Raw genomic sequence first — 26,608 nt, forward strand, 5'->3', positions numbered from 1 at the left:
CTTTGAAAGATGATTTGCGAGAGTAATCACTGACATTTGTCATTTTAATGAGTTTTTTTTTCATCAGAATTGTATCACTGGCTGCACTAGTACTGTACAGCACTATTTCTTAAAGCTTGGTCCGCGGACACGCGACCCCTGGTGGTCCAAGAGTTGATGTAGTAAAATGACATTTTATCAGTGTTTCTCAAATTGCCTATGTGACTCCAAAAGCAAAGTTCTGAGTAGCAGAGATGAGTTGTTTTCTATATTGAAGAATAAAGTCCGATGTAAATTCAAATAGTAGCCTATTATTTGAATTTGTCTGACATTAGCACGCCGACAGCTTTGCGACACTGCTGATAGCTACGTCAGTTCAGGTTACACTTTCATATCAACATCACCTCTGAATGTGGAGGGAATGTGAAGAAACTACGAGTAACCAAATTAGGTTTAGCATCAAACCGTCAAAAAGATAACAGATCGGTGGCTGAAGACCGGGTCAGTCAAAAGAAAAGCACAAGAAACGTCTGAGACGAGTAAGGACAAAGTGCAAAGACATGATGATTCTTTGTTTGAGAAAACAAAGCAGCGCAACCAGATCAATGTGGCCCCCGATATGAGATTAAAACTGTCCAGGTTGGAGTCAGACATTCCTTCACTGATGTATCAGAATAAATAGCATCATTCTTCCCATTAAAGGGGAACTGAAGTCGTTTTTAAACTTGCTTTATTTCTTAATTAACGTGTTATTCAATTACGTTTTCGGTTTTAGTAACCTTATATCGTGACTCGTATTGGCAACTCATCTCATCTCATTATCTGTAGCCGCTTTATCCTGTTCTACAGGGTCGCAGGCAAGCTGGAGCCTATCCCAGCTGACTACGGGCGAAAGGCGGGGTACACCCTGGACAAGTCGCCAGGTCATCACAGGGCTGACATATAGACACAGACAACCATTCACACTCACATTCACACCTACGGTCAATTTAGAGTCACCAGTTAACCTAACCTGCATGTCTTTGGACTGTGGGGGAAACCGGAGCACCCGGAGGAAACCCACGCGGACACGGGGAGAACATGCAAACTCCGCACAGAAAGGCCCTCGCCGGCCACGGGGCTCGAACCCGGACCTTCTTGCTGTGAGGCGACGGCGCTAACCGCTACACCACCGTGCCGCCCATGCATTCCAATATATTTAATAAAATGAGAGAAATAGAATTTTGATAATAAAAAAATTTGCCTTCAGTTCTCCTTTAAGAGAAGGACAACAATGAGTGAGTTGGCGAGACTATTTATAAAACTATCATCTCATTAGAGTGCAATTTATAACATACTGTTGAAGGAAATTCATTGTTTTTTGTTCAGGATATTTAGGGTGTTACTGTAGGTGGTCTGTTTTTTTTTTTTACAGATAAAAGTGGTCCTTGATCTGAAAAAGTTTGAGAAACACTGTCGTAGAGCGATTAGCGAGCGCCATTTTGGATTTGTGCTTATCCATTTCAGATCTTGAGTCCAAGGAGGTCTATTGATGTTTTAACATTAACAGGGCAGAAAGTCACACAGTGATTCAAGGCCACGGAGTACTTTAAAACATTACTCTTCAACGTTTTCCCCTCAGTGTACCATTTCCAGAACGCATGCTGCAGTGAGCTGCTGAGGTCAGACATCTCTGCCAATGACGGGAGCAGAAATAAAGGAGCAGTAAGTTTTTGGGGTTTTTTTTCCTCTGTGCTCTTGTGTTCTTCTGGCAGCTTTCTAAAATACAACAGGCCAGGATTTTCAGAACACAGACTAAATATACAGTGCAGCCCAAACGTCTGAGAGCACTAGTGACTTTATTTTGCGTTCTTTACAAATTCAATACAATCATTTTCAATATAAACAAGTAAACAACAGGCAAAACAAAACCTCGCCCGGTAGCACTTACGATGAATATGAAGGAAGATATGGTGAAAAAAATAGGTCCCCTATGGGTACATGTGGCTACTGCTTATAAATAAAATTGTTTTCTGATCCCATGTCCATACAGTAAATATAGCATATATATTTACTCTATAAGGCAGTAGCTACAAAAATGAAGCGTAATCCAAAAATGAACAATTTAAAAATCACAGAAGTAAAATATACCAAGTGTCTGAACTTTATATTATTCTACTCTTACCTCTTACAGTTTTCAAAACTGAAACCTCCGAACCGAGGCTGACATACACACGCTGTCACCATGACCCAAACTCTTATTTCCCGGAAATGGCCCGGCGCTAGAGCTCAGTGGAACACACTTTCTCTTTGTAATAAGCATAAACATGTCTGAAAGCGATTTCTTTAGTCCAGTTATTTCAAATGGTGAACCAAATTGTATACACTCACCGGCCATTTTAATCGGAACATGTGTATGCGCATCTTAATCGGAACACGCATACACAAGTGAGCACACACTTGCAGTTAGGGGTTAGGTACCTTGCTCAAGGGCACTTCAACCCAAGGCCCCCCCATGTTAACCTAACTGCATGTCTTTGGACTGTAGGGGAAACCGAAGCACCCGGAGGAAACTCGCACAGACACAAGGAGAACATGCAAACTCCACACAGAAAGGCCCTCCCCTGTCAGCCGCTGGGCTCGAACCCAGAATCTTCTTGCTGTGAGGCGACCGTGCTAACCACTACACCACCGTGCTGCCCTTATTGCGATTTAATTTGTGAAAATTTTACCAGAGTTTTGACCCTTGATTAAATAACTTGTACTCTGACAATTTCATGAGGGCGTACGTTCTTCTGAAATCAACTCCTCTCACAATTTGTGGAGGAATTTCACCAAACTTGGCAAAAGGCTTTGTTATATGACAGTTATACGCATATTGAAATTTCGTTTAATTTGGGCAAATTTTCCCAGAGTTATGCGCTTGATTATTAACAAACTTGTACTTTGGCAATTTCATCAAGGTGTGCTTGCTTTCTGAAATCAACTTCCCTCGCAATTTTTATCCCCCGCTGGCTGAAAGGCCCGAAGGGGGATTATGTCGTAGCGATGTCCATCTGTCCGTCCTGGGAAGGGGACGCTCCTTCTGAAATCAACTCCTCTCTGAATTTTTGGAGGAATTTCACAAAACTTGGCAGGATTCTTCGTTATATGTCAATAATACGCATATTGCAATTTTGTTTAATTCAGTCGCATTTTACCAGAGTTAGGGTATAGTTGCCAGCGGGGGAGATTGTGCTCTCAGAGCACTCTTGTTGTAGAATGCTCGCATAATTGCCTCGTGTTTAACGTGAACGTTGTTGCATGTCCACATACTTTTGTATTGTTTATTCATGTCATGCTGCATGTGTAAAGACCTCAAACTGTAACAATTAATAAATGTCATGACTACTTCTCTAGATACAAAGTTCATATAATGTCCATGAAGCGTGAATAACCTTGTACAAATAATAGTTTATTACACATATGTAACTATAAACAGACATGTTGATACAGGCAGGAAATAACTTCATATGAATTATTCGCCGATTAAATAATTCAGTCACTCTTCGTCCTGTTACACAGCAGCATTTCTGTTGTAATAATTGAAAAGCTTATCTGTGTGTGTTCATGAATGGATTTTTTTTTCAAGGCATTAATATGAAAAGGCATTCCCAAAATATATTATATATGTATGTATGTATGTATGTATGTATGTATGTATGTATGTATGTATGTGTGTGCGTAGTAAAAATAAATAAGCTCTTAAATATTCTTGATGTAATTCATAGAATAAAAAATGCAGGACAGTTATACGATCTGAAGCGTATCGATCGATCGAGGTTTACATTAGTGAGTCTTCTTCCATGCAAACTGACACAAAGTCAAGATCTTTCACGGGATACAGAACTAACTAGACTTCCATGAATATAACACGATGTGTAAACAGTCAAATGAAGAAATTATTTTGTATCCAGCTTAATAAACGAGGACCAGTGTAGCAAGCACTACTGGGTAAGATAGCAACGTGGAGAAAACAAATACCTTCACAATCCAGCACACAAAACAACAAGCACTATATAGGCCACTCTCTGAAGATAGATAAATAATGTATTAGATTTAGCCGCCGTGTTAATTAGCTTGTGTATAAACTCACTTTTTTTATAAGGAGACTAGCTGTGGTTGCGGTTTCTAATCAAAGTATGGAGGTTTAAGCACAGAACACAATCTGACTGATACGTTTGCCCTGATAGACACCAACAAATGAACCCCTTGGTCTGTGATTGATTTTTGAATGCAGGACTGCATTCAATAATATCTATTAGAGCAGACCTGGGCATTTTACGGCCCGCGGGCCACATCCGGCCCTTTGGTTCATTCTGACCGGCCCGTGTAAGGTTAATGAGAAATTACAAAATAAACATTTTCTAATTTTACCTCATGCATGGACTGAATGTGCAGTGCTTTTATTTTGAAGTTGTGTTCAACAAAAACGCAATGCGCGCGACATGAAAATGACATGAAATCCCACGAAACCTAATCCCACGATAACTACTTCCGTAATTTGTCTAGACCAACCACAAACTTGTACGTCATCCTTCAAACGGTCCAGCCAATCACATAGTGTGATGTCACCAGCAGGCGCCGGAGCCGATCTCTGGCGAAAAGCACCAAATGACAGTGGCGGCTGGTAGTCTTTCAAACAGGGGAGGCTGGTCGGTTACGATATTTCCAGATTTTAAAAGAAAAAACACATCAATTTTGCCCATACTCTTGCCTCTGATCTGGCTGATTGTTGGCAGGGTCACAAACTGTGAAATAACAGGTTCTTTTGGCCCATTAGCCTACTGTCCAATATACATGATGGTGGTGTTGGGGGGGGGTATATTTTAACATTTTATATTTTAAAATTGTGGCATGTTGTTTAAAAATTGATCATTATTGAAAGCAGCTCTTTGTCAGGAACCTCAGCAGTAGAGCTGGGTGCCACACATTTCATTCAATGACACTTTCCCTATATTTTACTTATTTTGACTGAGAAATGTTTTATTGACAATTTTGATAACCCTTCACTTTTAATCCAGGTCTGTAGTGTGAAATGTTCTCGGCTGTGTTTTTGTTTAAAAATGTTTTCCAAATTGTAGCTGTGTTTAATTCATATCCAGAAAAATATATATTCCAATATAATATACTCAGCATAAACATTTTAAATAGATTCTATATTTTTGGTCCATCCATGACATATTACTAAAGTAGCCTATTTACTGTTGTTGATGTGGGTCACTTGCTGTTAGCCAATTCACTTTCTCGTACCAGGAGAGCTGAAAGGAACGAGTATTATTCCCTACCTTTTTCACCAAGTCAATTTGAGGCGTTGGTCTACCCTGCTCTTTAATTTTAATTTTTTCCTCGAAAGGAAGACTGGCAAATGGCTTCGCCAAAATTAAATCAGCAATGCTTGGCATCCGTGCGCAGCTTTCTTGCTAGCTGACTAGCCCCCTCAAGTTCAAGTTCAGTCACTCAAATAAACGAAATTTCTGGAACTAAGATAGCAAACTTGACAACACTATATTTACACTTTATTTACAATGAAAATATATACAAACTAAAAAAGCTGGTAGAAACCGTATGTAATGAATGAAATCGAAATGTAAGCTGATCTCTTACAATACGCCACAGCACTTGCGAATCCGCATGGGACTGAACAGAAATTCACCGCTGCCTGTCTATATTTGAAACGAGCTGTCAATCAAAGAAAATATCCGGCCGCTTTCACCAATCACCAGTCTCCTCGCGGAAACTGCCATGTCCCTCCCATGTGAGGCTGGGAGTCCGTGGGCGGGCATTTTCGCAGTATTTGTCCAATAACCGTCTTGCATTTTGAGATTGAAAAGCGCATAGCTCCCAAATGCCGTTGAAGTCCACTGAGGCTGGGAGTCCGTGAGACTCCGTGGGCGGGCGTTTTCGCAGTATTTGTCCAATAATCGTCTTGCATTTTGAGATTGAAAAGCGCAGAGCTCCCAAATGCCATTGAAGTCCACTGAGGCTGGGCTGCATCGCGCTGTCACGAGGGGGAAAAACTCACACACACATTAAAGTTATAAGGGCATTTTTAGAGGAGGCTGAGCCTCCCTCGTTGTCTTAGAGCAATAGCCCATGCCAAATGAGATGATTAAACTACAAATGTGGGCATCATTATTATAATATGATGTATCTTGCTTGATATTTGGAGTAGAAAGACAATATTGTGATGTCTTTATTGTCTTTTGGGGTGAATGTGACTGAAAAAAAATGGTACAAACGTTCACATTTTGTTAGCCATTGTTTTGGGAAATTTGATTGAATAAATGACATTTTTTGTAAGGCAACCTCGTTTTTTCCATACTCTTACCAGTCTTAGCAGCTTGTAAAAACAATGTTATTTATTGCTTTATATGAAGAAATACAATTAATATTATGCAGAATTTAGTTCAGCCTTGGGGCGGCACAGTGGTGTAGTGGTTAGCGCTGTCGCCTCACAGCAAGAAGGTCCAGGTTCGAGCCCCGTGGCCGGCGAGGGCCTTTCTGTGCGGAGTTTGCATGTTCTCCCCATGTCCGTGTGGGTTTCCTCCGGGTGCTCCGGTTTCCCCCACAGTCCAAAGACATGCAGGTTAGGTTAACTGGTGACTCTAAATTGACCGTAGGTGTGAATGTGACTGTGAATGGTTGTCTGTGTCTATGTGTCAGCCCTGTGATGACCTGGCGACTTGTCCAGGGTGTACCCCACCTTTCGCCCGTAGTCAGCTGGGATAGGCTCCAGCTTGCCTGCGACCCTGTAGAACAGGATAAAGTGGCTACAGATAATGAGATGAGATAGTTCAGCCTTTTGGTCCGGCCCTCCACAAAATTTTCTGTTTCTCATGTGGCCCCATGGAAAAAATAATTGCCCACCCCTGTATTAGAGCCTGCTCTGTGGGCCACACTGCTGCGTGTTACGCCATCACTGTTTTGGAAATCATTCTACTGAACAAATACAAAGCAATGAAAAAAAAATAATTCCTCATGAATACGTGAGGTAGATGCAAAATAGGCGTATTTACACCTGAAGAGCGAGTTCACAAGATCGTGAGTGATGAACAACAACAAGGAACTTGTGACAGGAGAAGCAGAAGTGTGGAAAGTGTGGATCGTATAGGAAGTTGTTTTTTTAATTTAAAAAGAACACCACAAAACCTACCTTAGCCATTTAATAACAGAAACCTGGAAGCAGAACTAAAAGACTAGAGTCAGAACAGCAGGCAGACACGGTGACAAAAGCACCGGTCTAATAATAACCCCGAACCTCATTTAAAATACGCCCATGTGCTGTTTTTGGGCCTCTGAACCTCATTTGTCAAGTCAGGGCTTAAACCTCATTACCACAGCTATCTGAGACAGCAGCGCTGGTGACGTAAGCACTCCTACCACTAAATCAAATAAACTGGATTCTTTTTTGGGGCTTTTTTGGGCCTCGACCAAGTGAGGAACATTAAGTTTAGGGAAAAACATGTGGTTACATTTTTAGCCTACATTAATATTAAACACTATGCAGCACATCAACAGGGAAAACATGTCCTTCAGCTGACAGACCTGATACACAAGGAAGGAGGTACATACGCGTACACACCTTCACCCAGGATTAGTGCTAATCTAATAGGATAAAGCGCGAGACCCACTGAGGGTGATGGGATGGTTCTAGTTGGAGTAAAATGAAAGTGCAGAAAACAATGGAATATTTCAGGGTTGTTTCCTTGCCGATACTCGATGCTGACTGGTTACAGCCCATGTCAGTCTGAGACTCGATAAAAAGCAGTGAGCTGGGGGGCATCATGGCTCAGGTGACTAGGGCGCCATACCATAAATCCGGGGACCCGGGTTCGATTCCGACCCGAGGTCATTTCCCGATCCCTCCCCATCCCTCTCTCCTGTCCTGTCTCTACACTGTCCTATCCAATAAAGGTGAAAAAAGCCCAAAAAAATCTTTAAAAAAAAAAAAAAGCAGTGAGCTGGAGGATGTTTACAGTAAGAGGAAACAGGAGCCAAAATTAATCCGCTGATGCTTTTATTTGTCCTTTTTTTTTAAATCAAGGGCATGTTATTTTAAACGTGCTCTCAACTTTGTAAGACATTAAATGTGAGCAAGCAAACGCTGAAATCCCATCCAGCAGACATGTTAAGGTTATTATCACTCTAAAAACGTAAGGAACTTTTTTTTATCTTTCCAGCAATGCCAGATCGATTAAAATACAAACCCAGTACAAACTGTGTCAGCTTTTACACAGTGAGAATAGTGTGATCCAGAGATAGTCATGTACCATGGATTTATAGGTTTCAATTAGATTGTTAGCTACACCACAGTGAACTGAATGAGTTAATCTAATGTCTTAATTTCCCTGAGGGAACCCGCCCAAAGGGATCAATAAAGTTCTATCTAATCTAATCACAATAATAAGAAAAATGCAACTACAGAACCCATCATTTATACCAGCGTTTCTCAACCTTTTTTCAGTCACGGCACCCTTCAGAAGTATGCAAATTCTCAAGGCACCCCCATATAAAATATACGCAGTCACGCTGACCATACGCTGACCCCGGCAGTGACGTTGTGACATGGGAAAGGGGGCCGTGAGACAAATTTTGATGATGCATGAGGCGGCGATGATCTGCATTAGTGTAACTATCGGTTTTTGGAATTTTAATTCATTTTATTTATTTCAATGTTAGAATATATAATTTTTTGACAGCACCCCTAACGAAGCCAGACGGCTGATTTATACATTATACAGTATAGTATATTATATGGACACAAGTGTTTTACTGGGAAATACAATCCTATTTTTCATACGAGACACATCCGGGACATGGAGAACCAAAACTGTGACTTAAATCTCTATATGAAGTTATTAATCCCTCAGGATTATTAAAGTATTTATTATTATTATTATTATTATTATTATTATTATTATTATTATTATTATTAAAGTATTTATTAAAAGTATTTAGTAACATTATTTTAGAAAAAATGAGATTTATTTAAGAAAATTAGATTTATTTAAGAAAAATGCAACTACGGAACCCATCATTTATACATTATACAGTATAGTATATTATATGGACATGAGTGTTTTACTGGGAAATACATCAATCCTATTTTTCATACGAGACACATCTGGGACAGCGGCCATGTTTGTTTACAAACTGTCACAGTCGCTCACTAGCGTGGAAGTTTTACGTCTCTGACGTGTGACGTCATGTTGTCTTGACAACCATGCAATATCGTCAACCATATTCAACGCTCATTCTTGATTGGGTAGCGCGACATAATACACATAGGATAAGCGATATGCTAACAATATTGCATACTATCAAACTAAATGAATGCAACCTGCTAGCAGGGAATAGAACACGTTTTTATTCCACTGAAAAAATGTCCTGTATGTAGAATAATCACCGATATTTCACTCGAATGACGTCACACCCAGTGTTTTCCGGCACGTTGTCAAAATGGCGAACTGGCTTGAAATTAAAATTCTTTTGATTAACTTGCGTTTTTTTTTTTTTTTTGGTGGATGTGTCCATATAATATAAAAAACATTACACAGTGGCACGATAATATGAAGTTTATCTTCTTGTACTGAAAACATTTTCACTCAATATATATTCACCATGGGCGGCACGGTGGTGTAGTGGTTAGCGCTGTCGCCTCACAGCAAGAAGGTCCGGGTTCGAGCCCCGTGGCCGGCGAGGGCCTTTCTGTGTGGAGTTTGCATGTTCTCCCCGTGTCCGCGTGGGTTTCCTCCGGGTGCTCCGGTTTCCCCCACAGTCCAAAGACATGCAGGTTAGGTTAACTGGTGACTCTAAATTGAGCGTAGGTGTGAATGTGAGTGTGAATGGTTGTCTGTGTCTATGTGTCAGCCCTGTGATGACCTGGCGACTTGTCCAGGGTGTACCCTGCCTTTCGCCCGTAGTCAGGTGGGATAGGCTCCAGCTTGCCTGCGACCCTGTAGAACAGGATAAAGCGGCTACAGATAATGAGATATATTCACCACTCGAAGATAAACTTCATACATCTTTGCACAACCATGTAATATTCTCTATTTATTTTTTTCGCGGTCTGGTTTCCATCAAATCCTGTGCTCTGATTGGCTGGCGAGCGGGTCCGTATCCTACGATACGGACCCCAGTGACGGACCTCTGGTGACTCACTCGTTTACAACAACAACAAACATAGTAGCATTTTTTGTCAAAATTTTTTTAATAAGATTTATTTATAAGATTATCAGAAATCTTATACATTTTTGCCAGCATTTCTCAGGAGATTAGCATTAATTTTACAGCATGGATAGCGATAACGACAGTGTTCACAGCGAAAGCGAGTTTTACTACCCTGAGGAAGAAGAAATAAAATAAAACATTTCAGGAGAAAGCTGAAAACCTCTAACTCTTGCTAACGTCGAGCAAAAACATGGCTGAATCCTGAATGACTCCTATTTGTATAAATAGGGACTACATAGGCGGCAAAATGTAATTTTTTTCCTGCCATGGAAGTGCACTTGTATACCGAGGAGGAAGCCATTTACATTACAGCCGTGAATGAGGATTCAAAATGGCGGCTCGCCTTGGCTCGGTTTTCCCTTTCGGGCGCTCTCGTTTTCTGTTAGAATTTGGTAAAGAAAAAAATAAATATATTCTTTACCAGCCTAAGGTTGGTCCGTATGGTGAAATACCGTGACCTCGGCCCTGAATACTGACCTCGGCCCAGACGGCCTCGCTCAGTACTTCCAAGACCTCGGTCACGGTATTTCACGATACGGACCTCCCAGCTGGGAAATATATGTACGATATATTATATATATAAAATATATCGTACATATATATATATATATATATATATATATATATATATATTTTTTTTTTTAATTAGATATCTTCATGCCTCGATCATTCTATGACTCATTTCCTTTTGTGCAGGGTAAAGTACAGTCTGGCTGGTAAATGACTCCCTGTGTTCAAAGCCAGAAGGACCTCTCAGTAGGAGAGAAAGCCCCAGTCCTGTAAAACCTCTAAAACCATATGGCCTACTCAGACTAACACTGCCAGAAATGCATCAGCCTCAATGACAGGATTCACAACAGGCAAAGATTTCTTACACACAGAGCTTAAAGCAACGTTTTAGAAGTCATGCACCTCAGAGAAATGGCTTCTCACTATCTCACTAACTACCGAGAGCTGCCTACTCAAGTCCAAAGTTATATAAGTCTTTACGCTGGGAAAGTTCCTTGTATTCAGAGTCAGGTTAAGAAGGTACTTTTTCTCTTTTGTTGACTGGAACTACTCTGCTGTAAAGAACACAATCGCCATGCTTTGAAGCCTCAGGTTTCATCCTTTCGCCATACTGCAAATCCACACTGGATTAAAATGAGAAAAAAAACACTTTGTAAAGGTTCTCCTGAGCATAGTACTGAAACTGGAACAGGATTAAGAAGTGTTATTTGGTCATATACAGTGGTAACATACTTATACGAGGTAAAGATGGCACTGGAGGACATAAGGACAGTCAGGGGTCATGTATACACCACGATGCTTTGCATCAATTACACTGCGTGCCCTCGTTACCTACGCAGGTTTGCGTATTCAGACGCAGCCAAACTGAATGAGAGACTCCTGCAAACCTGCAGCTGTGTGTTTTATTGTGTGCTTCTACAACCTGCGCCCTGACTGGGGGAATGCGCTCTTTTTGTAGAATTAAGTATTAGAAAAATCGAATCTGCTGCAGAATAAATAAATAAATAAATAAATAAACCCTGCTTTTTCACACCTTTGATGTGAAAGTGTTGGCAGGAAAACAAGGACAAAATCATTATTTTAAAAAAAATTGTAAAGACAAATCGCACTGTATATGTAAAGTCTTTAGAGTCCTGACATTCAGTGGGATCCAAAAGTCTGAGAGAACGTTGAAAATGTTTTTTGTCCATTTAAAATCAGAAATAAACAGGTTTTAGAATTTTTAAATATTTTCAACAAAGAAAGTACACTACCTTTCAAAAGTTTGGGGTCACCCAGACAATTTTGCGTTTTCCATGAAAAGTCACACTTTTATTTACCACCATAAGTTGTAAAATGAATAGAAAATATAGTCAAGACATTTTTCTGGCCATTTTGAGCATTTAATCGACCCCACAAATGTGATGCTCCAGAAACTCAGGCTACGTTTACATTAGACCGTATCTGTCTCGTTTTCTTCGCGGATGCACTGTCCGTTTACATTAAACCGCCTGGAAACGCCGGGAAACGGGAATCCGCCAGCGTCCACGTATTCGATCCAGATCGTGTCAGCTCCGGTGCTGTGTAAACATTCAGAATACGCGGATACGCTGTGCTGAGCTCTAGCTGGCGTCTCATTGGACAACGTCACTGTGACATCCACCTTCCTGATTCGCTGGCGTTGGTCATGTGACGCGACTGCTGAAAAACGGCGCGGACTTCCGCCTTGTATCACCTTTCATTAAAGAGTATAAAAGTATGAAAATACTGCAAATACTGATCCAAATACTGCCCATTGTGTAGTTATGATTGTCTTTAGGCTTGCCATCCTTCGACTTGCAAGTGGTAAGTGATATGCGCTGGGATCACACACACAGCGGCTCAGTCCCGAATCACAGCTTGTTCACTTCACTCGCGCGCTCTGTGAGCTGCGCAGGGGCGGAGTGCGCACCCTCCAGAGGGCACTCGCTGTTCAGGGCGGAGTGATTTGGAGCGCAGGATGCCTGCGGAGCCGAGCGTATCCGTGTATTGGTATTGCTGTGTGCACGCAAATCGTGTATTGGTGTTGCTGTGTGCACACTAATCGTTTTAAAAACGTTAATCTGATGATCCGCTGATACGGTCTAATGTAAACATGGGCTCAATCTGCTCAAAGGAAGGTCAGTTTTATAGCTTCTCTAAAGAGCTAAACTGTTTTCAGCTGTGCTAACATGATTGTACAAGGGTTTTCTAATCATCCATTAGCCTTCTGAGGCAATGAGCAAACACATTGTACCATTAGAACACTGGAGTGAGAGTTGCTGGAAATGGGCCTCTATACACCTATGGAGATATTGCACCAAAAACCAGACATTTGCAGCTAGAATAGTCATTTACCACATTAGCAATGTATAGCGTGTATTTCTGATTAGTTTAAAGTGATCTTCATTGAAAAGAACAGTGCTTTTCTTTCAAAAATAAGGACATTTCAAAGTGACCCCAAACTTTTGAACGGTAGTGTATATGTTCAATGTCTTAAATAGTTAATATTCAAGGTTTTGCACTTTTTTTTTTTTTTGGTCCGTATTTAAATGTGTAAAAGCAGATGTGCAATATTGACAGTTAATTAACTGCTTTGTACAAAAGGTCAGATTTTCCTCATGTCTAATCTCTTCCACTGAAGCACATGTTCAGACGACACTCCGATGGATCTGATCTAGAATGGATCATTTAAAAGGTTAAAAAGGATAAAAATGTTTTGGACAAACTTGTGAAGTCCATGTCACCTCGAATTCACAGTAAAGCATTAAAGCAAAAAATGGGCACGCTAAATACTAAAACTCTGAAACCCATGCAAATATTTCAAATATTCTAGTTTTTAGTCAAGTTGTTGGCAAAAATATAATTACCTCGTCCGCTACGGAGTAAGCAGGACGAGGTATTGTTTTTGGTCGGGTTTCTTTGTTTGTTTCTTTGTTGTTTTGTTAACGATATTACAGGAAAACGGCTGGATCAATCTTCATGAAACTTTCAGGATAGATGGGCACTGGTCTCAAATAGAACCTCCAACATTTTGAGGGTCGTCCGGTCAAGGTCACTAAAAAGGTCAAAATCGTTTTTGTTGTGGCTACTGCCTCATATAGAGGTGCTAGCTACTACGTCATCGTGCTGTAAGAATCTAAGAGTGTAACAGTCGTGCACTGCACATGTGCATACACGTGTTCCGATTAAAATGGCCGGTGAGTGTATACAATTTGGTTCACCATTCGAAATAAATGGACTAGACTAAAGAAATCGCTTTCAGACATGTTTATGCTTATTACAGAGGGAAAATGCGTTCCACTGAGCTCTAGCGCCGGGCCATTTCCGGGAAATAAGAGTTTGGGTCATGGCGACAGCGTGTGTATGTCAGCCTCGGCTGATGGATTTATTGTAGTTTGTTAAAACTGTAATAAACTGGAATGTACAGTTGGAATGGAAGACTGTTGGTAAATTTCTTCCTACTTGTGGTTTATAAGACGAACCTCACACTGTCCCTTTCCTCTTTAAATTGAAATTGAAACCACTGTTGCTCTCTAGGTGTGGACAAATCAGAACAGGAAACCCAACTAACCAGGCTAAACAGCGTCTACTAATTAAGAACTAAACATGACGAGTGTTGTTGTAGAAAACTATTCACCGATATTCAAACGGTTCAATGTTTTATCTGATTAATTAACAGAATGTCATGCTTTTTATCAGTTTATAGTTGTGTTTAATGCTGTAGAACATCTGCAAGATGAGTTCGTTCCTGTTATCCTTTATGTTATAGCAGCTATAAAAGCAGTCCTTATATTCTTCTGTCTCTTTACGTTAAAGGTTCTGACTGCAAAGTTGAATTCTGGGCAAAATGTTCTATTTCTATTGCTGTTGGAGTTTGGAGATGTTTCGCTGCTGTACACACCGTGTATCCTGTGTGTAAATGTTTTTGCCGAGATAAAACCCGCTCCGCATTTTATGATTCCGGAGGTTGCTGAAACAAGTGAGCAACAATATCATGTGACCACCGTGGGGCGTGTTTAACCTACTTTTAACCAAAACAAGTCGGCATGGGCAAACATGGCGGACTCGGCTCTCCCGCCAGGAAAAGAAAAGGAAAGCCTGCGTAGTGAGTGCAACTGCAAGATACAGCAAGGTTAGATGACGTCATTTTTCTGGACAGATAACTAAATCATTCTAGCTAGTGCTTAGCTATCTTATCCTTAGAATGCATGGACTCGACTCCACGGTAGCGAGTATGGAGTTCTACACCTAATGTTTCGATCTTACAGAGAAAGAAACGATAACACAAAAGCAGTAACAGAGAAAAGATATACTTGTCTTTTGTTTCACGGATCTATTCACAAATCTCATCTCATCTCATCATCTCTAGCCGCTTTATCCTGTTCTACAGGGTCGCAGGCAAGCTGGAGCCTATCCCAGCTGACTACGGGCGAAAGGCGGGGTACACCCTGGACAAGTCGCCAGGTCATCACAGGGCTGACACATAGACACAGACAACCATTCACACTCGCATTCACACCTACGGTCAATTTAGAGTCACCAGTTAACCTAACCTGCATGTCTTTGGACTGTGGGGGAAACCGGAGCACCCGGAGGAAACCCACGCGGACACGGGGAGAACATGCAAACTCCGCACAGAAAGGCCCTCGCCAGCCACGGGGCTCAAACCCGGACCTTCTTGCTGTGAGACTACAGCGCTAACCACTACACCACCGTGCCGCCCCCTATTCGCAAATGTCAACCACAAATTTCATACCTGCAATTCAAAACTCCCCGAGGTCGACGCAGAGTCACAATGTTTTCCACGCATTGCCATCTTGGTGTGACCCAGTTCCATAATTACGCTAATTAACTAAAGCTCCTCGCGTTCGGCTATTTCCGTAGGGCCATACTGTTTACCTCAAGAGGTAGGAAAACGGTCCCAAAATGGAGGAACACGACCCTCAGGACATCAAAATGATCACATTTTGTCCACATGATATTGTTCTTGCGAGACACAGGAAAATGCCATGCACAATAAAAAAAAAATTTAATTTTAAAATTTCAGATAACTCTGCAGTCAGCGTATTTAATAAAACAATGCTAAACAAACAAAAATAAAAACACAGCTTGTCATGTACAACAAACTAGAAAAAACACAAAGTCCTGAAACTGTCTTGTGATGGAAAATTTACTGTCTGTTGCAAATGCTGACACTGGAGTCTCCTTCCATAAATGTTAAATTTACTGTCCGCACAATAAGCTTAACCATACTTACGATTATATTATTAGGCTTAGATTATGTGATCATCCACCCTACACGTTCCTGTGTTAGGTGTTACTGCGGAAACAATAATATATTCAAGAAAATAAATACTGTATAAACGTGCGATCTGAATTACATAAACACCTTCTGACCAATCAGAAAAGAGCATTCATCAGAGCTGTAGTTTAACAATTGAAAGTAAAAGTATAGTAAACTAATTATATAATATTAATACAGACTAAGGAAAATCTCTACGTAGTTGAATCAATGGAAAGGGTGATTTTATGTAACCACAATCTTTAACTTTTCCTGTTATCTCTGGTGATGAAATATCATGTTTGCACCATTGACAGAAAGTCAGTGGCTAATATTTTGGGTACGAGCAGTGGTGTCCATTCACACGATGATGTCACGAGAGTCTAGCTAGCTCTAGCTAACGTTGACGTGTTTCTGAATATGCTGGTGCGTTTTGGTTTTGACGTTGCTGTATTTTTAGTTTGTTCATGAGTTTTGCACTCACAGTTCACTGTTGTAGTCTCTTATTCTGTGTCATTTAAATAGCTTGCCTCTCAGGCTCTGGACTGTCTGTAGAACATCTAAATAATATTGGCTGGCTTTTTTCGTGGTCTATCAGATATATTCCTTTCAGCTAGCATGATACTGAACGAGTCTTCAACTCGTTCAGTATCATGCTAGCTGAATGGAATATATCTGATAGACCACAAAAAAAGCCATCCAATATTATTATTATTAGGGCTGTCAAAAGATTAATTTTCTTGATCGCAACTAATCTCAGAAATTTCATAGTTAATCGCGATTAATCTTGATTTACTTTGCATGTGTAAAATTGATATTGTGCAGTAAGACCATTCGAATCTAAAGTTAAACCCACAATGCAAAGTATTTTGACCATTGTGTCTTAAATTGGAATAAAATGAAGACAGAGACAAAAGCAGAATTTATCTTTTGGCCTTTTTTATTTCAAAAAGAGTGTAGAGAAAGGAAAACAAGTATTAAGAATGAATGACTGGCTACTTTGGAGAAATTGTAAATAAATGAACACAAGAAAAAAATCAGAAAAAGTGCCATGTAGACCCACTTGTCTCTACTTCAGATTTGACTATGAACAATGTAATGTCAGGCCACTCTCTTCTTCAAAAATAAAATGTCACCATAAAAAAATAAATAACCATACAAAGCACTTCATAACTTAAATTCAAACAAACCATTCAGAGGTCCAGAAAACCGTTGCTTATCCATCACAAAAGAGGACTAAACTGAAGACAACAGCGTGTCCTTCCATGCCAATGCCAACAACTCGATGGAAACCACACGCTTCCGCTCGAACTGCCTACGGATGCGTAGAAGGAACAAAAGACTAGCAAACTCGAAATAGCGCGTTTAACCGAAAATGAGTTTAATTAATACAACCAGAGGAGCTGCATGTGGATGGTAGAAGTGCGGAAAATGCTGGTAAACTCTGATCGCGATTAAAAAAAATATTCGCGATCACAATTTACATTAATCTAATCACGATTAACGCGTTAATATTCCCAGCCCTAATTATTATTATTATTATTATTATTATTATTAACATACACTCTTTTTATATCAGCATTCTCAAAGGCCAATGCTAGCTTACCCGCGACTCGGTGCTGTTAGCGTGGCAGTCCAGTTAGCTTCCAGCTGGTGTAATGTTAATGCAGCCCAATGCTAGTGCAGTCAAGCGGAATATTATTATTTCCCTGTGTAATTTACTTAATTACTTTTAAACTCAACATCAACAACTACACACAACAGAGCAACCTGGCAGCCAAAATTCTCTCAAAATCGTCCGCTTTTAACGAAGCAAACCTCGTGGCCATGTTTATTTACAAACTGTCACAGTCACTCGCTGGCACGGAAGTTTTACATCTCCGATGTGTGTCTTTTCCAGTTTTTCAATGTCCGTTGGTATGTTTTTCTCTTGTAAATATGCGTGAAGAATATATATAATGAAGTTTTAGTAGCCTTTTGGGTGTTCAGCGCATCTTTAATTTCAGTTTATTTATTTTGTGCTTAAACCTGTAGGCTCAGGCGTAAGAATAGGCGTAACGTATCCTCTACATGTCGTAAAAGGCGACTAAAAGGGGTTGGCGTCAGGAAGGGCATCCGACCGTAAAACCCCGCCAGAACCTAGATATGACAAGTCAACCAAGCACAGCTTCGGAAAATAAGAAGACTTGTCAGAAACGCCGACCCCACGTAGAAGTGGGAAAAGGTGGAGAGAAAGAAGGAGAGCTTAAACCTAGCACTGGATTAGCCTCGTCTTCTCGCTTTCCTGGCGGACAAAGAAATGATTGTGCGCATGCACAGCAGAAAAGTTTTGTCATTGGATTTTCACATGAGCTCGGACATGTGACGTTGTGTTGTCTTGACAACGTGCAATATTATAACAGTATTGCACGCTCATTCTCCATTGGGGAGAGTGGTGTAATACATGGAGGATAAGCAATATGATAACAATATTGCATGCCATCAATAAACCCGCTAGAAGGGAATAGAATACAGGTTTTTATTCCGTGGAAAAAGTGGCCCGTATGTATAATAATACCTGGTATTGCAGCATAAAAAATGAAGAAGCGCTCACACCTCAGCTTCACGATGAGAAGATGCTTGGCCTACAAAGAACAAATCTGCGAACAAGCGCCACTCCACTGGGACACATGCTGAGGATGGTCCATTTTTGAAGGTTTATTAATAAGCCTGTGCCTTACAACAGGGAAAAGGACTTCAATTCAAATGTTCTCTTCATATGATAATTTATCCTTTGAGATCACACACCTGGTCAGTGGGATGTGGGATGCGAATACAATGAAAATGGTAAACAGGCTTGCAGGCTGGATGCCAGATCTTGTAATTACAGCTCATTTACAATTCAGTCTGGATATATTGTAGCTTTCTTTGTTTATATTAACAATGTCTGAGACAATATTATGATCTCAAAGCTTCAGACAATAGAACTGATACAACTTGCTTTCCCAATAATTAATCATTTCATAATTACTAATAATACAACACTGCTTCCCTTTGAGTCCTTGTCTTGTCTTTGCCACGACCCCTTAAACCACGGCTGATACACAGGACGCAAAATGCCATGACATCATTAAATGAACGCATTTAGGTTAGTGATGGAAGAGTCACATGTCTTACCACATAGCCTAGGCGAGTGACAACAGTGGCTTGTGTCATCATATTCCATGACACACATGACAAGTCTTGTGCAAACAACTTTTTTTTTTAAGGAATAAGTAGCTGAAATGAATCTTATTCTTCCTGCATAGAGCAGGAGGTTGCTGGATGGTATTGAGGGATGAGCAGCAGAACATGAACAGGAAGACACTCTCAGGTTCATGTGACTGAGGGTGCATTAGTATTATGATGTAACAAAGAAGCATCAGTGGAATGACAGGATTATGATTAAGAGATGCCAGACATGTGACATGACAGCAGTCACGTCATTAGTAGATTGAGCTATATGAAGCAGCTTTGAGACCAGAAGAAGAACTTTATTCATCATACGTACACTTAAGCACAGTGAAATTCCTCTCTGCATTTAACCCATCTGAAGCAGTGAACACAGACGTGTGAGCAGTGAGCGCACGCACACACATACCCAGAGCACTGGGCGGCTATGCTACAATACCCAGGGAGTAGTTGAAGGTTAGGTGCCTTGCTCAAGGGCAATTCAGCCCAAGGCTGCCTCATGTTAACCTAACTGCATGTCTTTGGACTGTGGAGGAAACCCATGCAGCCACAGAGAGAACATGCAAACTCCACACATGACTGCTGGGCTCAAACCCAGAATCTTCTTGCTGTGAGGCGACAGTGCTAGCCACTACACCACCGTGCCACCCTAAAGGTCACTGGTTTAATTCCCTGGACCAGCAAGAATGGCTGAAGTGCCCTTGAGCAAGGCACCTGCTCGCCAGGCTGCTCCAGGTACGTCGTGCATCACTCTGGATAAAAGCATCCGCTAAATGTAATATATGTTCTGACTGAGAGAAAGTAAGTAAATAAATACATGCATGTGAGAGAGAGAGAGAGAGAGAGAGAGAGAGAGAGAGAGAGAGAGAGACTGATCAGTATGATTATAATTATAACTCAGAAGCCATCAGAAGTGTGATCTGACTGCAGATGCATCATCAGAAATAAATGTGATCGAAGAGAAGGGATCTGATCTGATCTGCAGGTATGAGCAGCATGATATGAAAGAAGCAGCTAGGACATTAATTATAATGGACAGTAGTCTACAACATCTTTGGAAGATCACAGCTATATGGTGTGACTGTATGGTAAGAGGTTGATCAAGGAGACTGATATGATCACATCTTCAACATGGCAAAGTTTCACAGTCGGACATGTCTAAGGAAGGCCTGGTTGAAGATGCAGTGTGATCTGATAGAGAAGACTGAGATGTGGTGATGCCTGACAGAGCAGTATGATATGAGATGTGATATATGAGATGATATATATGTGATATATGATATATGAGATATATGAGATGTGATATACGAGATGTGATATACGATATGATGTACGAGATGAGATGATATGAGATGTGATCTATGAGATGACGTATGAGATGTGATCTATGAGATGCGATCTGTGATATGATATATGAGATGTGATCTATGATATGATATATGAGATGTGATCTGTGATATGATATAGGAGATGTGATCTGTGATATATATGATATATGAGATATGATCTATGATATGTGATCTATGAGATGAGATATGAGATGAGATAAATGAGATGTGATCTATGAGATGTGATGTGGTCTATGAGATATGTGATCTATGAGATATGTGATCTATGAGATATGTGATCTATGAGATGTGAGATGTGATCTATGAGATATGTGATCTATGAGATGTGAGATGTGATCTATGAGATATGTGATCTATGAGATGTGAGATGTGATCTATGAGATATGTGATCTATGAGATGTGAGATGTGATCTATGAGATATGTGATCTATGAGATGTGAGATGTGATCTATGAGATATGTGATCTATGAGATGTGAGATGTGATCTATGAGATATGTGATCTATGAGATGTAAGATGTGATCTATGAGATGCGGGATGTGATCTATGAGATGTGAGATGTGATCTATGAGATGTGAGATGTGATCTATGAGATGTGGTCTATGAGATATGAGACGTGATCTATGAGACGTGATCTATGAGATGTGAGATGTGATCTATGATCTATGAGATGTGATCTATGAGATGTGAGATGTGATCTATGAGATATGTGATCTATGAGATGTAATCTATGAGATGTGATCTATGAGATGTGATCTATGAGATGTGGTCTATGAGATATGAGACGTGATCTATGAGACGTGATCTATGAGATGTGAGATGTGATCTATGATCTATGAGATGTGATCTATGAGATGTGATCTATGAGATATGTGATCGATGAGATGTGATCGATGAGATGTGATCTATGAGATGTGATCTATGAGATGTGATCTATGAGATGTGAGATGTGATCTATGAGATGTGATCTATGAGATGTGAGATGTGATCTATGAGATGTGATCTATGAGATGTGATCTATGAGATGTGATCTATGAGATGTGAGATGTGATCTGTGAGATGTGATCTATGAGATGTTAGACGTGATCTATGAGATGTGATCTATGAGATGTGAGACGTGATCTATGAGATGTGATCTATGAGATGTGATCTATGAGATGTGATCTATGAGATGTGAGACGTGATCTATGAGATGTGATCTATGAGATGTGATCTATGAGATATGAGACGTGATCTATGAGATGTGATCTATGAGATGTGAGATGTGATCTATGAGACGTGATCTATGAGATGTGATCTATGAGATATGAGACGTGATCTATGAGATGTGATCTATGAGATGTGAGATGTGATCTATGAGACGTGATCTATGAGATGTGATCTATGAGATGTGAGACGTGATCTATGAGACGTGATCTATGAGATGTGATCTATGAGATGATGTACATCAGTATACTGTATGCTCCAGGACTCACCGATCCCGCTGATCTCCTGCCGAATATTCAGTCGGTTCCGCTCTTCTGCGATGGCCTTGAGTATGTGCTGCAGGGACCGGTCCGGCTCTCCGGGCTCCTCCTCCGCTGCTCCCGCCGTCTGACAGTAACTCGGGAGGGACGCCATGCCCCAGCTGAGCTCATGACAGTCTAAAACACAGCCACAGCGCTCTGGATTAATCAGCACGGTTGATTGTGAATTTCAGTTGTGAGAAGGACTCCACACTGCTGCTGTCATGTCACGGTTACAGCATGACACTTCAGTTTTATACAGCTCTCTACACCACAAGCGTCCTCTTCTCACTTCCGACTTCTTCAACACAAAAGCTCAGCTGACAGCGTGTTTTTCCCAACCGTTTTGCGATAAACCCGCCTCCTTTATTATGATTGGCTAGTCGCGTCCTGCCTTGCGCGCTTGATTTGGCAGATCTACGATAAACCAATCAGAAAGCCGCTTTAGGGTAAACTACTGGCCAATCAGCGTGCAGGGGCGGTGTCTATCGTGAAGCTGGTAGGAAACAAAAGCACAGGCGGCTGGGAAACACCCGACTTCCTGTAACGCAGGGCAACGGAAAACCTTTTAAAGGGGACGAGCATGAGAGCTTTGGGACGAGTCCCTTCCAAGTGCAGATATTATAATAATAATAATAATAATTATTATTATTATTATTATTATTCCTTCTACAACCGTTTGTAGCATGATATCTTGATATGAATATAAGATCATACACAGATGGTGCTGTAATGGTTAGCACTGTTGCCTCACAGCTAGAAGGTTCTGGGTTCGAGAACAGGGGCCTTTCTGTGTGGAGTTTGCATGTTCTTTCTGTGTCTGCGTAGGTTTCCTCCAAAGACATGCAGGTTAGGTTAACTGGTGACTCTAAATTGAGCGTAGGTGTGAATGTGAGTGTGAATGGTTGTCTGTGTCTATGTGTCAGCCCTGTGATGACCTGGCGACTTGCCCAGGGTGTACCCCGCCTTTCGCCCGTAGTCAGCTGGGATAGGCTCCAGCTTGCCTGCAACCCTGCACAGGATAAGCAGTTACGGATAATGGATGGCTCATACACAGAGGCTAAATCCCAAATGGTTGTTTGAAGGACGCATAGTTTTAACAATATGACACCTGATGACATGTATAACATCCCATTCCAGATTTAGCCCCCTTTGCTGTTATTAAAAAAAAAAAAACACTCTTCTGGGAAGGATTTCCATGAGTTTTTGGAGTACGGCTACTGAGATTTGTATCTATTCAGACACAATAGCATTAGTGAGTGGGGGAAGCCATGGCCTAATGGTTAGAGAAGCAGCTTTGGGACCAAAAGGTCACTGGTTTGATTCCCTGGACCAGCAAGAATGACTGAAGTGCCCTTGAGCAAGACACCAAGCCCCCAGGCTGCTCTGGGTACAGTATGTTGTACATTGCTTTGGATAAGAGTGTCTGCTAAATGCCCATAATGTAGTGAGTGAAGTCAGGCACAGAAGTTGGGTGATGAGGCCAAGGGTGTAGAGGTCAGGGATCTGTGCAGGACACTTGAGTCCTTCCTCACCAAACCATGTCTTTTTGAAGGTAATGCGACAGCACACAAAGACATTGGGAGTCGAATACCTGCTCTCTCACCAAGAAAGCACAGCAGAGGATATACTTCCTGCAGCAGCTGAAGAAGTCTGATCTGCCAAAGACAATGAATGGTGTGTTTTTACACCACCATCATTGAGTCCATCCTCATCTCCTCTATCACCATCTGGTACACTGCTGCCACTGCCAGGGACAAGGGCAGACTGCAGTGCACCATTCGCTCTGCTGAGAGGATGATTGGCTGCAACCTTCCATCTCTTCAGGACCTGTACGAGTCCAGGGCCCTGAGGAGAGCAGAAAGGATTGTGGCCGACCCCTTTCACCCTGGACGCAAACTTTTTGAATCACTCCCCTTTGGTAGGAGGCTGCTGTCCATTAGAACCAAAACCGCATGCCATAAGGTCAGCTTTTTCCCCACTGCAGCTGGTCTCATCAAGAAGGTCAGAGACCCCCACTGACTAACCTCACACTTCCATCAATGCGCTTTGTCTCTGAACTACGATTTTCACATTTCAAGGTCATGTCATACATCTTCATTCTGTGAACTTTTACTGCACATTCCGGCACACACTCTACAGCTTGGCGATTTATTTAAACCCACTGCACATATTCTCTTCCTCTCCCACATTCATGTCATGACTCTCCTCTATCTTCATCATGTGACCTATTTTGGCACATTCCGGGACATACTGTACAGCTTGGACTTCAACAACTCATGCACATACCCCTTAAATATATCCACGTTTCAAATGTGTATATTTTAGATTCTTCTTATTTTTTTATTCTATGTATACAGCTACTTTTGTCTTTGCTACATTCTTCTATCTGAACTGTTCAAGCCTCAATCACCAAAGCAAATTCCTTGTATGTGCAAACAGACTTGGCAATAAATTTGGTTCTGATTCTGATATTGTGTATAACTGTGTACTTCCAAGGTTATTAACAGTTTTGAGAAGGCCCGCATGTCTGTGTGAAGGCCAGGTGTCCACAAACTTTTGACCACATAGTGGATGAGGACACCAAGGTTCGTTTTGGAAGTTTTTTTTTGTTTTAGTAAAGTTTACATGCATGTTTTCTTATTAATTACTGTAAAGAATATCCTTTTCAAGAAGAGATTATTTGTTTTGCATAAGTTTCTTCAAAGAAGTTTGTTAATTATGATAATAGTCAATTATGAGCAGCTAACAGGATAGAACAGGTTTATTGTTGTTTTTCAGTGGACTATTATTTCTCATTTTAAGCTTCCAAAGCATGCTCATGGGCACGCACATTTACTGAGTCCTTTGGCAAAGCAAACTCTGCAGTAGACTCTTACCCAGTACACTTTGTGATTATTTGTAAAGATGAGTCACAGAGGACAGCTTTGTTGAGAGCAAGGCAAGATGAAGAGAACAAGCAAGGTTCAAGGCAACACCAGTGAAAAATATATTCAAATGGTTCGAGTCCTAAATTGCTTTCTTTACTAATTTACCTTGCTATGAAGAAACATTAGAGCACATGTGATTCAGTAGGGGAGAGCAGGGAGACTTGGGACAGTTTGTATTCCCATAAATTAACTTCAACCAAGCAGGTTTTAGATTACATCAGAAGTTAGATGTTGCCTCTTAGAGTAACCGACTTCCTTTGCAGCCACAAAGCTGGACACTGCAGTCAGGTTTGTGCAGTTCAATATTTTAGTCAACCAACACTTGTATTTTCTACTTCAGTCCACCTCCATTCTATGGTGTAATGTATGCTGGTGAATTCGGGATTTGTTAGGAATTAAAGTATGTAGCCCGAAGTTACCATACTGTATATAGGAGCAGCCATGGCACAGTGGTGTAGTGGTTAGCACTGTCGCCTCACAGCAAGAAGGTTCTGGGTTTGAGCCCAGTGGCTGACGAGGGCCTTTCTGTGCGGAGTTTGCATGTTCTCCCCGTGTCTGCATGGGTTTCCTCCGGGTGCTCCGGTTTCCTCCACAGTCCAAAGACGTGCAGGTTAGGTTAACTGGTGGTTCTAAATTGACCGTAGGTGTGAATGGTTGTGTGTCTCTATGTGCCAGCCCTGCAATGATTTGACGACTTGTCCAGGGTGTACCCCGCCTCTCACCCATAGTCAGCTGGGATAGGATCCAGCTTGCCTGCGACCCTGCACAGGATAAAGCGGCTATAGATAAGGCAAGGCAAGGCAAGTTTATTTATATAGCGCATTTCATACACAGTGGCAGTTCAATGTGCTTTACAGAGGTAAAGGCAAAACAGTAAACAATAGAAAATAAAATTACATAAAATTAAGGGGGAAGAAGAGAGAAAAATAAAAATAATATGAGAATTAAACAATAGTAGAAATAAAATAATAAAATGAAGTAAAAGTTCAGTAAAAAACAGCAGAATAAAATGAAATAAAAGTTAAGTAAAGTTTAAAACATGCAGAGACTGTAAAAGTTAAGTAAAGTTTAAAACATGTAAAGATGATGATATTTATCAGTTAGCAGAAAGCATCTGAGAACAGCTTGGTCTTTAGTCTAGATTTGAAGCTGCCAACAGCAGGAGCATTTTTGATGTCCTCTGGGAGTTGGTTCCATAGCTGTACTGCATAGTAGCTAAAAGCTGCTTCACCACACTTTGTTTTAACAACAGGTTTTACCAGTAAATTTTGCTGCTGCGATCTGGTAGATCTGATTGGGTTAGGCCGCTGCAACATATCAGAGAGGTAATTGGGCCCTGTACCATTTAGAGATTTGTACACCAGCAGCAATGCTTTAAAGTCAATTCTGTAGCTTACTGGAAGCCAGTGAAGGGACCTTAGAATTGGAGTAATGTGCTCTGTTCTTTTTGTTCGTGTGAGAACCCTCGCCGCTGCATTTTGAATCACCTGAAGTCGTTTGATGGTCTTTTTTGGCAGGTCTGTGAAAAGGCCATTGCAGTAGTCAACCCTACTAGAGATGAAGGCATGTATAAGTTTTTCCAGATCATTTTTTG

At 41.0% G+C, this 26,608-nt stretch overlaps 1 protein-coding gene across 1 annotated transcript in view; it reads right to left on the reverse strand.

Annotated features, from left to right (window-relative positions):
* Positions 1–22,408, reverse strand: part of kiaa0930 — a 103,428-nt gene extending 81,020 nt beyond the window's left edge. Inside the window, exon 1 of the mRNA XM_060903106.1 lies at positions 22,055–22,408. Within this exon, the coding sequence (XP_060759089.1) occupies positions 22,055–22,199 (145 nt within the window). The 5' untranslated portion in view covers positions 22,200–22,408. The remainder of the gene's footprint in view (positions 1–22,054) is intronic.
* Positions 22,409–26,608: the final 4,200 nt, after the last annotated feature.

The sequence above is a fragment of the Neoarius graeffei genome, chromosome 21 (genome assembly GCF_027579695.1).
Source record: "Neoarius graeffei isolate fNeoGra1 chromosome 21, fNeoGra1.pri, whole genome shotgun sequence".
NCBI classification, from domain to species: Eukaryota; Metazoa; Chordata; class Actinopteri; order Siluriformes; family Ariidae; genus Neoarius; species Neoarius graeffei.